The sequence below is a fragment of the Lepidochelys kempii genome, chromosome 10, assembly GCF_965140265.1.
Source record: "Lepidochelys kempii isolate rLepKem1 chromosome 10, rLepKem1.hap2, whole genome shotgun sequence".
In the NCBI taxonomy this organism is placed as follows: Eukaryota; Metazoa; Chordata; order Testudines; family Cheloniidae; genus Lepidochelys; species Lepidochelys kempii.
In genome coordinates, this window is record NC_133265.1 from 67574522 (window position 1) to 67588025 (window position 13504).

Genomic DNA, 13504 nt, shown 5'->3' on the forward strand with positions numbered 1-13504 from the left:
CCACCAGCTGTGAACAACCCCCCACTGGTCCCCTGTTGCTTGCTCCTCTCCCCCATCCCCTCACCAGCTGGGGGTTGGCCCCTCCCCATACCAACATCTGAAATGGTAGCCCTGCATTCTGGCCTTCCCTCACCTCCCCAGGGCTGCCCTCTGGAGTGTCCTTGGTCCCTCCCACTACCCGGAGCCTCCTTCCTGCCCCTCTGCTATCCCAGCCCCCAAAGGAGCATGACACTGCTATCTGGATCATAGTCCAATAGCTTCAACTCCTGGCTCCAAGCCCAAAAGTTCTCACACTTGCACACTCACACCCTACTTTGCTGCCCAGATCCCAGCTTATACCAATTCCTCTTCCCTTTGCCCCCATCTCTGCTACTTGGCCCAATTAGGGGCCCAGAAGAATGGGGGGATGAGCTGGGGCATGGGAGATAAGTGGCAACTCCAGGCAGCTCGGGCCAGCCCCATGTGTGCAGTTTTCAGTTTAGGGAAATATGATCACCCTACATATCCAATCATGTGGAGAAGAAGTACACTCTTCCTGACTCAATGTTCAGAAGATGCTCATCTGGGGAAAAGAAGTGTAAAATTCTAGAATTCATTTCTTTTGGAAACATGAAGCAGAGTTGAGAGTTAAGCTGGATTTTTGAAACTAAATAATATTTTGGCTAAGCACTACTGAAGCATTTCAGTGAAAAGTTAAATCTCTTAGCCAAACTATGTCAAGAGAAAATACAATTAGTTGTTGATAAATATCCAAAAGCTTAATCACCAGGATAAATTTTAAAAAGCACAGGAAAAATGTTCAAATTTATTTTATCTACAGCCTGCAGCAAAAGTTTTGCCAAAGGAAATGTATTTATATTTAATCAAGATGAATTTTGGAGAAAATAGGCTTTTTCTAAAAGAGCCTGAAAGAATGACAACACCATATTTTTAAAAACAAAATCATCTGGATTGTCCTTCTCGCTTTCAGTTTTGGCTTCAATTGAGCAAACCTAGGGCAATGGAAAAATTCACTCTAAACCCTATTTTCTGTGTGCTCTGGATCTAATCTAGGGCACATTGAAGGCCATGGAAAGGCTCCCATTGGCTTGAATGGGCTTTGGGTCAGGCCGTATTTGAACAGCAGAACTTGTATCAGATGTTGCCTTCTCACAAACATGGATTGATGGCTGTAGGACTGGTTTGTAAATATGTTCTTTAGAAATAGTCAGTGTCCATGTATGACTAGAGTTGTTCACTAATGGTGCCTCACTCTCCTTTCAAAACCAAATGTGCTCTGTGAAATACCTTTCAGATACCTACACATGACTCTCTAGAGCCACTGGGACATTTCCCCGAGGCACATTCCATTTACATTTGGACTAAGGGAGTCTAGAATAGGAGTTAGTTGACAATGGAAAAACATTAGGGCTTCTAGTTGAACCAGAGAGGTTTGAAGTCTGATTTCAGCAAGTCAGAGTGAACACTAGGGAGAGGGATTGGAGAGTCACACACTCGAAGTACTGTTGATCATGTCACTGTGTGTCCGTCATGACCATGGTTTTTATGACCAAAAAATGAAACATTTTAGGGAGGGGTTTTAAAATAAAAATGCTTGGTCTCTGTTACTACAGTCAGCTGCTGAGCAAAATTCCTCCATGAATATTTTACAGATACGGACCTATAAATGTTAATTGTAGTGGATATTTATAAAGTGAACTTTCAAGGATTTAACTATGAATTGAATATTATTCAATATTCTAAATAAGTGGCCTTGTTTTCATAAGTGCAGTGCACCTGGCAGCTCTCATGGAAAAATCAGCTCACTTATATAGGTGCCTAAATGTAGATTTAAAGGCCTAAGTTTAGGAACCCTGTAGAGTGGAGGCCACTCCAGCGTGCTTCCTTTTGGTCAGGTGTCGTGCCGCTGGTGAACCCTTCCTCACTTCTATTCACCTAGGTTATAAACCAGTCCAGACAGACCTTTTAAATCAAGGAGCACCCCTTTTCCAAGGGTCGTGTTTATTATCAAGAGCCATAAACCTAAGTAGGAGCTCACTTGGATACACCCGGGGACATTTGTCATCTCTGGCTTAGTCCAACTAGTGGTCTCTGGCTCCTTCTGTCAGGAAATTGGTCTTTCTTGCTCTTGTAAATAATCTCTATTTCTGGAACCACTCCTAGTACCACCCTGGGTTACTCCTTTTCAGTCCCTCTAAGCAGGAGTCCGCAGCTCTCCTTTTTGGAGCTGGGCTGTATTGATTTAGTCTCTTGTTCTCACCTTAAACAGGATCCCCCTTCCCCTCCGTTCTCCTCTCTGGAGCTAGGTTCTATTAATCCAATCCTCTGTTCCTTCTTAAGCAGGAGCCCTTAGCTCTCTTCCCTGGAGCTGAGTTGTTGGTTAGCCCAGTTTTTCCACCCACTGACCCCTTTCCTTAATTAGGCTTCAGGGTGCTCACAAGCCCAGCCTTTCTCTGCTGATGTTTCCTGGTGTCTATCCTGCTATGAGAGAGGAGGCAGCCTTTGTGTTGGTCCCCTTCTCCCAGCTTATCCTCCAGCTGGCTGTGTGAGAGGAGAGCCTTGCCCTGCCCTCTCTGGAAGGCTCCTGGCCCCAGGTCATCAAAGAAACAGTAACAGGATTTCCTCCCAAATGCTTCTCACTCCCGGGACTGCTTCCTCTTTCCCAATGAGTCTTGGGAGACAGGTTCCTATATATACAACCAGACCTTTCAGCCTCTTAAAGGGCCATGCTACATGATGGGGTGAGCTGACCATTGGGCCCCACTATCCTTAAGAGACATCACCCCGTCACAAACCCATTTTTGAAAATATTGGCCATGACAAATAGCTAGTCTTAGTCATGGTTACTTTAATATCTGCTCATCATAATTATTAACAATAGAAATGCTGTGAAACTATGGACCTTTTCAGTGTGATTTTCTTTATTTAAATACTTCACAACTGGATGATTTGTGATAAAGTCTAGTGACATAGCTCACCCAACTCTTCTGTGCTAGATTCCTTGAAAGTGCATTAAAATTAGCTTCTTGTTAGCTGGTATATTTCTTCCCTAGGGCACAAATCATATGCTACTACAGTTTAACCGACTGGAAGATATTTAACTGTAAGAATCAAATCAAAGGTTCACACTTTTTTGGTATATGATGGGACTTGCAGTGCATAGTAATCTGACAAACATGTATTTGCAAGTGAATAAGAATGTGATTCCAATTCTTTTCTGTTTGCCATCTGTTCGTTTGTTCTTTCTTTAAAAAAAAATTCTTTGACTGATTTTGGAGACTAACCATTTCTTCCTCCTCATCTCCAATTTTCTTCAAGTTACCCTTTCCAACCACTGCCAGTTCAAGACTCATCAAGTCACAGGGAACTTGCTGCATTCTCTTAGGCTGTTGTTTCATCATAGGGTTAGAGATGGAAGAGACTTCATAGTTCATCCAGTCCTTGATAAAAATGAAGGATTATTTCTTACTGTACATTTTCTAGTGTATGAGGCCATGATTCAGCAAAGCACTTATTTATATACATAAGTATTTTGCTTGTTTGGGGCTTTGCTGCTACTTTAGTAGTAAACTGAATAGGCTGAGTGCCTTTTACCCTCGGATGTAGAGGATTAAACTTTATTGCCAAGAGAGGGCTGGGAAGGAATTTTACTTTGTGGCATAGACCTTGGGGCTTTTTAACCTTCACTTGGAACACCGAAAACCAGTTACCTATTAGGCTTACGTGGGTGTTATTGTGCATTAACAGTGTTGCATGAAGGTGAGAGAAAGGTAAATATTGGTGAACCTCAGTCTATCCTGTTTTGTTCTTAAGTATGCTCTCCCCCTATAGTGGATCCTTGACTGAATGTTACATAATCAACATATACCATTTTTTTTATGGTTGTGCTTTGAATTTGTGGTCTTCTGGTTATAGCAAGGTATTGGGAACCAGGAGTATCTTGGAGCTAATGCTGCTCAAACCACTGAGTGACTCTAATTTTTGGCAAGTCACTTGGCTTCCTTGTGCTTCAGTCAATCCAAATATAAATTAGGTAAAATACAGGACCTCTTTGAAAACCTGAAGCTACTTTTGAACTGAGCTTTTCTTGGAAAATAATGTAATCTTGTGTAATTGTTTATACTATATCTTGGTTTCCCAAACTTTTGGAGCTACTAACACCCTTCTGGACTAAAAAGTATTTTGCAACACCCTATCTTAAAATCTCTAACCTCAAACATGAGCAGGTTATTTGTTGTAACCATACCAGAAATAATTAACTATAGATGTCAGACAGCAAATTTGAATTACAAAGGTGGTACAAAATTTTAGCTGAGGCAGGGAGGTAAAATTATATTGTGCAATATGAGTGAATTGAGTGAATCTGGCCTCTTTTCTTCAAATCAGCCATTGTTTTTAAGCATTTAAGAAGCTCCAGGAAAATGTATAGTATTTTATAATCTTTGGCATTTTTAAAATCTGTTTGATTTTTCTCATTATCTTTTCATTATGTAGTACAGTTTGTTTTGCGCAGAGTACACCTTGCTTATGCTTCCCCCTGTTAGCTAACACACCACATAGGCTTAGAGGGGGACTAGCTGATTTATCTCAGGTAATGTAGGTTTGTGTGAAGTGAAAATGTACTTATTGGTACATTCATTTTCTTTTAATGAGTGTTTGGTTCTCAGAAACCTGTGCTGAAGATCTAGAACTTGTCACCATACCCATGTCATAGGCATGAAAGAATTCAGTGAGTTGTGCTCAAGTCATTTCTTTGAGATGTTCCACCTCCATTCTTGACCTTTCATCAGTAAGAATTAACAGAAGTTAAATCCTAGTGCTGCTGTTTTGATTCTAAACCTCAAATTAATACCAGAAGACATGTTTATATATAAATATGAAACAATTACTATAGATGTCTGGTGGTTATAGTAAAATAGAATGGAGGCATGTTACGTAACGTTCAGTTGAACTTTGTAATAACCTTCATATCAAACTGACTACAACAACTTTAAACAAAACTGTATCTTTCAATTTAATTAGGAATCGGAAACCATACTAATAGTTATGGATTATAGTACTTGGATGAATTCTTCAACATATAGTGTCTAATATGCTGCTGAAGACTAATATTCATATAAGAGTTCTGTAATGTTTAGGGTTAGGGAAAATCCACACTTCTGGATTCATTAGATATGACTAATATGTATCAGTTGAATATTGATACTAAATATGAATCCTGAATTACAGGAAAAGTGAATGGAGAAGAGTCAAACAGCTATGGGGAGGGAGTCACTCTCATAAGGAATGAATGGGACTGGGACTAGGCTTGGTGAACATGGTTGGAAGAAGCCATTTTACATATCCAATATCCAGAGTGAATTTTAGAATCAGACTTGTATGAATATGAATCCAGCAAAATGGGCAGATTTGCATGCAAACTGATTGTGGCTTAGGGAATTTTCACATCCCTAACATAATTGCACAATGAGGAAGGACCATTACTTGAAAGATTTCCTGTGTGAACTTGAGGAATAGTCTTATGGAACTCTTTAAAACTGATTCGTTAATTCAAGAGTTTTAAAATCTACCGGCAATGGTTAGTAGGAAACTTTCCCGGGCAAGTTAAGGAGGAAAAGTCTCCTGACATCAGTTTTTGCATAATTTAAGCCTTCATTTTAAAAAAAAGTCAGGTTTCCAGCTTTTGTGGTTGCAAAGAAGACCTTTTGAATAGAACTGCTGTGGTGTTGTCTGACTGAGTCTGCAGACAGACAGCTCCATTGCTTCTGCTGCAGCCCATAGCTTTTCCAGGCAGCCGCAGAGTGAAATTAACCAGACTCTGGAAGATTCCATACAGTCTGCTAGGGGCTATGTAGATCTAATTTATCTGCAGAGCCCTTAACATTCATTGCTGTAGTAGCTATAGAAAACCCTAAAACAGATAGATGGCTTTACTGCTGCTGCTCAGAACTCTGTGGGTAGCAATGAAATTGACAAAAAACATGTCTCTTTTGCTCTACAGTAGAAGCAGAGGCAGTCTCTGGGAGAACTGCAAGAATGAGGATTTGGGTATCGGTTGATTTCCTCCTCTCCCATAATCAGAAGTTTGGAGACGTGAGAATAGTTTAATTCCTCACCAGTCCAGTAGCTTCTGAGGTCCCTTCCAATCATGATATTCTATGAAGTGGTTCAGGGATAAGGGGAGAAAGGGATTAAAAATAGAGAGAGATTTCCCTTCCAGTAGTCAGGGGGCTGGGGAAATTCGGTTTGAGCAAGTATCTACCAACCTCAGGCTGATACCAAGCTTGGTTCAGGAAGATGAGCACCTTAATAGAAATCCTACTATCTTCCCATTCTCAGCAGTCAGAGGTGTGAACTGGTCATCTCATCATGTCTCCTGGACCTCACTGGTGGGATGGAATGGAGTTGAAGGGCAAGGGAGACCTCCATTGTTTGTTTGGTCTCTGGCTAGCAGGTATCTGGGAAATTTTTCAAACTTGTTTGTCTGTTTCTTCCCTGCCTTTAAATCTTCTTGCCAGGTATGGTAATGCCTATGCCATATTTCCTCCTTTAATGGCAATCTGACATTTATTTTTAAAATATTTTACGCAATTACTATTTTTATTATGGTTGCCCACCTATATTATCACCTACCACCTTTCCACTTCATCACAATAATATTTAAGAACAGCATAAAATCTGGTTTAAAATGACTGTTCTAAATCTTAAGTACATTTATAGTCTACCTGACAGGTTTAACTTGAAGTGAATAGCATTAAACTGTCTGTTAAGTGTTCTTAAAAAACCAGGATGATGTATAATTGTTTTCTGAAAGTAGAGGCACTTTAAATCTTCAGCTCTCATTTAAGTAATGAGTTTACTGCAGACTAGCCAAGCCATTAAAATTGATGCCATCAACTAAAAAATGTGGTAAACTCTCACAAAGTTCTAAAATTTGAATTACTATCTAAGCAAAATACTCATAATAATAAAAGTTTTATAAAGAATCCTGAAAGATCCCACATAGAAAAAAATGGACCATGGAACAAACTAGGACATACTGCATTCAAATAAATACAGTGTAGGAATGAATGCACATTAAAGCTGTTCAAATGTTATTAGTAGAACTGGTAGAAAAAATGTCTAAATTTAGATGACTTTTGGTGAACTTTTTTCTATTTTTTGACTAGCTGGTAGCTTTGTTGAAACTTTTTTGAAATTCCTTAGAAAGCTATTCATGATTTCGTGTGTGTTTTTTAACAGAGCTCAATCAATTAGATCTCAGCATTGGCTTGCCATGACAGTTGACTGATATTAGATTCTAGTAGATTATTATTTTTTACCTCAATCTTTGCTATATATCTCTGTGTTCTTCAGGTCTATTCGGTACTTAGTAGCACCCACAATAGTTAAGCAAACTAGTTTCTCTTATAATCCCCACATATCACTTTCTAAAACACTCACCTCTTGGGTTGAAATTTTCCATGATTGTGGCCAAAGTTTGCTTGCCTTAATCTAGCAAGTAGTCTTGTATTTCACCCAGTGGCTAACTGCTCATTAGCTTTTGACACTTAAATAAATGTGTGTGTGAAACATATTTCAATTTTTCTTGTAACACTTATTAAATTGTTATTTCAGCTTCAAATGTTGGCATCTTATATATTCAAAGCTTAATGATATATGTCTGAATGCTTTGTAGTTTAAATATTTACCTTATAAAGATGAGAAACACAAGTTAGTTAATCACTGCATATCCTTCTGGCAAACTTGTTTATGGGAAATTAAGCAGCAGTATGTTATAGACCCTTTTCTGGAAAGTGTGGTGGAATAATTTGGATTCTCTTCTATCCCTGAGCTCAGCAACTCTTTCCAAAATGTTAGCAATTTATAACAACAACACTTAGCACTGCTCACTTTCAAAGCATTGTACAAACATAATTAACCTTCACAACACTGTTGTAAAGTAGGTCAGTGAATGTTGCTATCCACTGTTTAATCCTGAAGAAATTGAGGTAGAAATGTTAAGTAATTTATCCAAGAGCACTGTTCTTAGCCACCAATACTTTGCTCACACCACTAGATTACGCTCTTCTAATTTATTCCTATATTCTCATATAAGGCCTGATCCATAGCCCATTGAAATCAATGGAAAATCTCTCAGCGAGTTCTTCAGAAGATTTAGGATCAGTGTCATACGAAATATGTCAAAGGTTGTGACTGATGTGGGCATTTTGGAGCCACCACGAGCAGACCTCCAAAAGTAGCTGGGTTAACTGAAGCATTACTGAAAACTATGCTTATTTGTATGATGGACTTTAGTGGGAATCCTAAGTTGACCATGACCAGCTAACACATATATAATCATGTCTTGCCCTATCTACATGAGGTGTGAAGCCCTGTTTAAAATCCTGTTTGCTAACACACTTTTAAAACACTACCATTGTCCCTATTCTAGACATGCTTTTTACAAACAATTTCTAGTTATATGATTCATTAATTTAAAACAAATTAACTTAGCTCTCTTGATATGTGATGGGGTTTATAGCCTAAACATCTGTCATCCCCTCTTCACTGCAGAAAGGATTCATGGAAAGCAGTAGCAATGTAAGGTTCTCCAGACTACTTTGCCAGGGATATTGTCACTCTACTGATATGAGACAGGTTGCAGGCTTCAGCCTCTTTGCAAAGGATCATGGCTCTCTTCCATTCAGTCCAGAGAATTAGTGTTCGAACTCTATGGAACGTTTTTGAAATTTTGTAGACCATTTCGATATGTTGGGTGTCTATTTCTGATTGACCATTAAGGTTACTGACCCTATAATTGATACTTCCATTTCAAGTCAACAGTCCAAATCAAGCTGGTAGCATCTATCAGCCTGTCTGTAACATTCTCATCACATATACTCAGGACCAAATGCTCAAAATCCTGTGCACAAAATTGTGCGTAAAATACATCACGTAATTTGCTCATATGTGGGCGTGCGGTCACCATAATTGTGTTGCAACTGTGTGCATGTAGTGTTTGAAAGTTTTGATGCTTGTCACCAGAAGCCATAAAGTGACCTCTTTGTATCTCTTACAGATAAGAGCAGAGCAGGTGCAAGGTGCATACTTCTTGCCTGAGTTTGCACTTTCTCCACAGGGGAGTTTTCTTGAAGATACAACAGGAGAACAATTCCTCATTTACCGCTATGATGATCAGGTCAGTATGCTGTATGTAAAAACAATAGAGCTTTGTCATATTCACCCCATAGTGACACACTAAGAATTGTTTGAATGTTCCTGTGAAACAAATTAGTCATTCATTTTGTATTGCTTTTGGATGGTGCATCAGGTTGGAATACAGTGAATCAAATGATAACACATTAAACAAGAAGCAAAATTAGAGAAGTTAATTGTAGAAATTAAACAACACTTTGTAGAAATAAAACAAACTTATGGAAAAGTCTGATAGAGTTTAATTGAGAGGAACTCTATAATGTTGTGAGGATATTTAATAGATTTCTACAGAAGTACTCTAAAATACATGCAACTAATAACAATTGGCATTCTTTCTGTGGGTCATTTGGACTATCTAAAAGAATTCTGTAGCAGGGATATAAATTTCTATTAAGGAAGACGTCTATTGAGATATTTAAAAAACCTACAGAAATCATATTTCATTAAATTCTATGACTTTTTCACAGGGGAAACTTGTTTGTATGTTAATACTTTACAACTGTATAACAGCATATAGACAATAAGTGATTTTCATAACACCTCTGTGACAAGTCTCTCAATTTTTCTAAGTTTACACAGTCAATTGTAGAGCCAAGATTAGAACCCAGAAGTTCCTGGTCCTGTGCTTAGTTGCCCCAAACTTGCTGCTAGTTTTCATATGTCACTTTAAAAAGAAATCAGAAATATTTATTATTTAGAAAGCCTATTTTTATAAAGAAAGATTAGTGAATGCAGTTTTCCAAATGACCAAAAGAACTGACTTAGCATTATGGGCTGAATTATACTGGAAAATGAAGTATTGTATCTTATAAGTTGTTTGAATGTTACTGGGTATTTTGTATTTCTAGCTTATTTAAGAGGTCAGTGACCTAGCATGTTCTTAAAGTGAATTGCAAAGAAATAAACACAGGGAGCATCATAATGGATGAAGCAGGGTATCTGGAAAGTAACAAACTTTGTATCGTAATTAAAAAACAGTAATGCTTTCTCCAGACCCTATAGATAAATTATACTAAACATGGAATACAGATATAAATGTACAGAAAGTACATGAAAGAAATCCTGTTAATCTTGGCAAAAGATCTAAAGTAAACCTAGGAAGTGTATGCCATGCTGTGGAAATTTACTCATACCACAATGTGTTCCAGAAACCTACTGAACTTCACTTCAAAACTGTCTGAGTTGCATTTGTAGACACACAGAGTGCATTTTTTAATGTAAGCGAAGTAGGAAGATTCTTAGAAAACAAGGCACGAAAGTGAAAGCAGAGCAGTTCTTGCCCTCGGGTCTGGGTATGCTGTCTGCAATTGATTGCCAATTTTATTGTGAAGGGCGATTTCATCACGGTATCTTTTTTTTAGGAAAAATATTGTCGTGTTTAACCACTGACTCTAAGGGCAAAGACTGAGATGGGCTTTGTAGCCTCTTGCCTAAAACTGTGTATCTGTTTAGGAAGAGTTAAAGGAGTAGTTAGAATCTGAAAACATGCTCAACTACTGTAAATTATTTGTTTGAATACTGTTGAAATGTATGAACAGTAATTCGTACTTTGTTACCCTAGAGGCTTTTGATTGATTTATAGAGAAGGTACCTAGAGGAGCTGTCCCCTGGACTCCACACCTGGGAAAGCAATAAGTTACAGAATAGTAAACCACAGCTGCAGCCTAGGCTGCATTTAATGACAAACTTGTAAAAAACCCAATAAAGATTATACACATTTTGATGAAAATAGCTTCCATTGAATGGAGCAACATCTAGAGAAGAAGACAATAAATCCAAACATAATTGAGTGCATTTCAGAGACTTTTAATCAATCACAGTACACTGTATGGTGAACACAATAGCTCATTTCTGAAAACGCCTGTTCCAAATCCCATTGCAGTCAGTGGAAAGATTCCTATTCACTTCAATGCAGTCTGGATCAAATCCTGCCTGTGAACAACCTGAGTAGTTCTTCCACAGACGACATGTAACTCTGGAGCTTGCTGGCAGGAAAAGGGCTTTTTTTTAGAATTAGCCTGATGCTATACTACTTACAGCTCCTCCCAAGAAATTAAAATTAGTCATCTTGAAAATAACTTTGGATTCCTGGAACTCTTAAAATAGTAGACCTACAAATGAAGAGCTCAAAAGTAAATACAAATAACAGTACTAGTGCTTTAGAATGGGAAGTCTGTCCTATCGGATTTTTTAATATAATATCAAACCGTTGAATTCAAACAGTAATTGCTATAGCTCTATGGCTGAGCCTCCTGTGAGTAAATTAAGAACTCTTAAATGATTGGGAAAACTCTTTGGCAGAATTGGTTAATGATATAAATAAAAGAATTTATAATAATTAAAGCTACTGTTACTATCACTTATGAAAGTGACACATGTTTGAGATAAAAGATAGATTATTCCTATGAATTTATATATGTGAGTGTATGTGTGTGTATAATACAGAATTTACCATATGCCTGTTAGTAAGCTGAAACCTTGAATGTATTAATTCTCTATATTTCATTCTGGAATGGAAGAAACTCTAAAGGCAGAATATGAAATTCTTCACCAGGTAATTCTCTCTGAAGTCTCTGGGCTGGATCGTCAGCTGGTATAAATTGACATCAATCAGTAGAAAAACACCAGCGTAAGATCTGAACCATGATTATCTTGGTCAGATTCTTGATATGGTTTAATCGTTGGCAGACCTCGGGAGCACCATTTCCCACCTTTCCCAAGTATCTATGAAATAGTCTGTATCTTGAGTTGCATTTATTTTGTATTCAGTTTTAATGCTTAGAAAATATGGACAAGTTCAGCAATCAGTTGTTTTAGCATCATCATCATTGTCATGATCCAAGATTAGTTTCCTTATGTTCTCCAAACACAGGAATGTTTCAAAGAAGTTTTCTTTGGCTGTTGTGTGTGATATTTTTCAAGCAGTGAGCCAGTTTAATCTGGACCGTTCATTCCTTTGTTAGTAAGTAATCTTGGTAAAATAGAGCTGTTACTTAAATATTCAATAGTATTTGCTATCTTAAAAGACAAGCTTAAAGCAAGTAAGTATTAATGGGAACACATTGTACTCTGTTCTAGCCCGACAGAATTACATATGGATATACAACATAGTACGTTTTGTTCTGGTTTGGTCTGGCAAGAGTGTGCTTAAATTTTTCTACAAGATTACACTAAACCTTTCACATGTTGGGTTGCTGTGAGTATACTAAGGAATTACAAGCAGATGAAGTACTTTTCTTAGATGGCTTCTGAGACCACTGTTAAATATGTTTGATCAAATGGTTTTTCTAAGGAAATCTATGATTGCAGAAGAAACTGTGTAGGGCCTGCCTGTCCACAGTTAGATATTTTTGTGAATGTCTGTATAAAAATAGTATGTAACATGGTTTCTTGCACATTTTCTCTTTTATCTTCAGGGAAAAATGAAGACAGTAAATTAAAACTGGTACATTCAAGGGTTTCCCAAGAGCAGAAACTTGCTCAAACATAGAAGGATGCATTTTCTAATAGCTCCTGGAATGTTAAATAAGCTACATCGTGCACTGGTACCTTGTGTACCACAGTTCTAAAAATCTATTGAGTCAATGTCATTTAAATCGAACTTAGTTTGAAATAAATGTTGGTATGTGGCCAAAGATCTTGCTTGCCCTGAGAAATGCCAGACCAGAAAGAAAACTTCACTTATTCCCCCTCACTCTGAATTTGCTTTTAAGAAAACAAACAAACAAACAAAAAAAAACACATCCCATTTTGAGATGCTAGTTGTACTTTGCCATAAGGAATAGTTTACTGTGCTGGGGTTTTTTTTGGCTTCTCACCTTTTAATCTACTACAAGGAAATATTTTTTTTCCAAAATACTAGTAGTACTGGAAATTTTTCTTTCAGAAATAAAATGTTCTTATTTTCTGACACTCGAGGTACACCTTCCAAGTATTAAAACCATTCCATATGACAGACCACCAACAAAGACAGCAGTGAGAATTTGTTTGGTCAAAAACTATTTGAAGCACCTTCCCACTTTGGTTGGTTGGGGAAGACATATTTTGAATAAAGAGGGTATCTTCCCTTGTTAAGTGAGAAAAGGCTTTCTTGACTTCTTTGCCTCTAGTGGATCTTGCATCATCTAAGTTTTGTGATGTGTGTGTCATCTTAAACTCCTAACAAGAGAGTCATGATTTTGGCATCAGATGTGGAGCTAAACTGTCAAATCTTGGCAAGGAAACAGTTTTTCTAAACAAATCTTTAAAAACTTTGAGCAGAAAAGAGGGTAAATATTAGATTCTTGAGAAATCACCCAGCAAGAAA

The 13504-nt window shown here is 37.7% G+C and overlaps 1 protein-coding gene across 7 annotated transcripts in view; it reads left to right on the forward strand.

Moving 5' to 3' along the window:
- ADAMTSL3 (ADAMTS like 3) overlaps positions 1-13504 on the forward strand; it is a 279320-nt gene that overhangs the window by 33184 nt on the left and 232632 nt on the right. For all 7 annotated transcript variants that reach the window (XM_073304072.1, XM_073304073.1, XM_073304071.1 and 4 more), the window contains exon 3: positions 9062-9181. In XM_073304072.1, coding sequence (XP_073160173.1) covers positions 9062-9181 — 120 coding nt within the window. The remainder of the gene's footprint in view (positions 1-9061; positions 9182-13504) is intronic.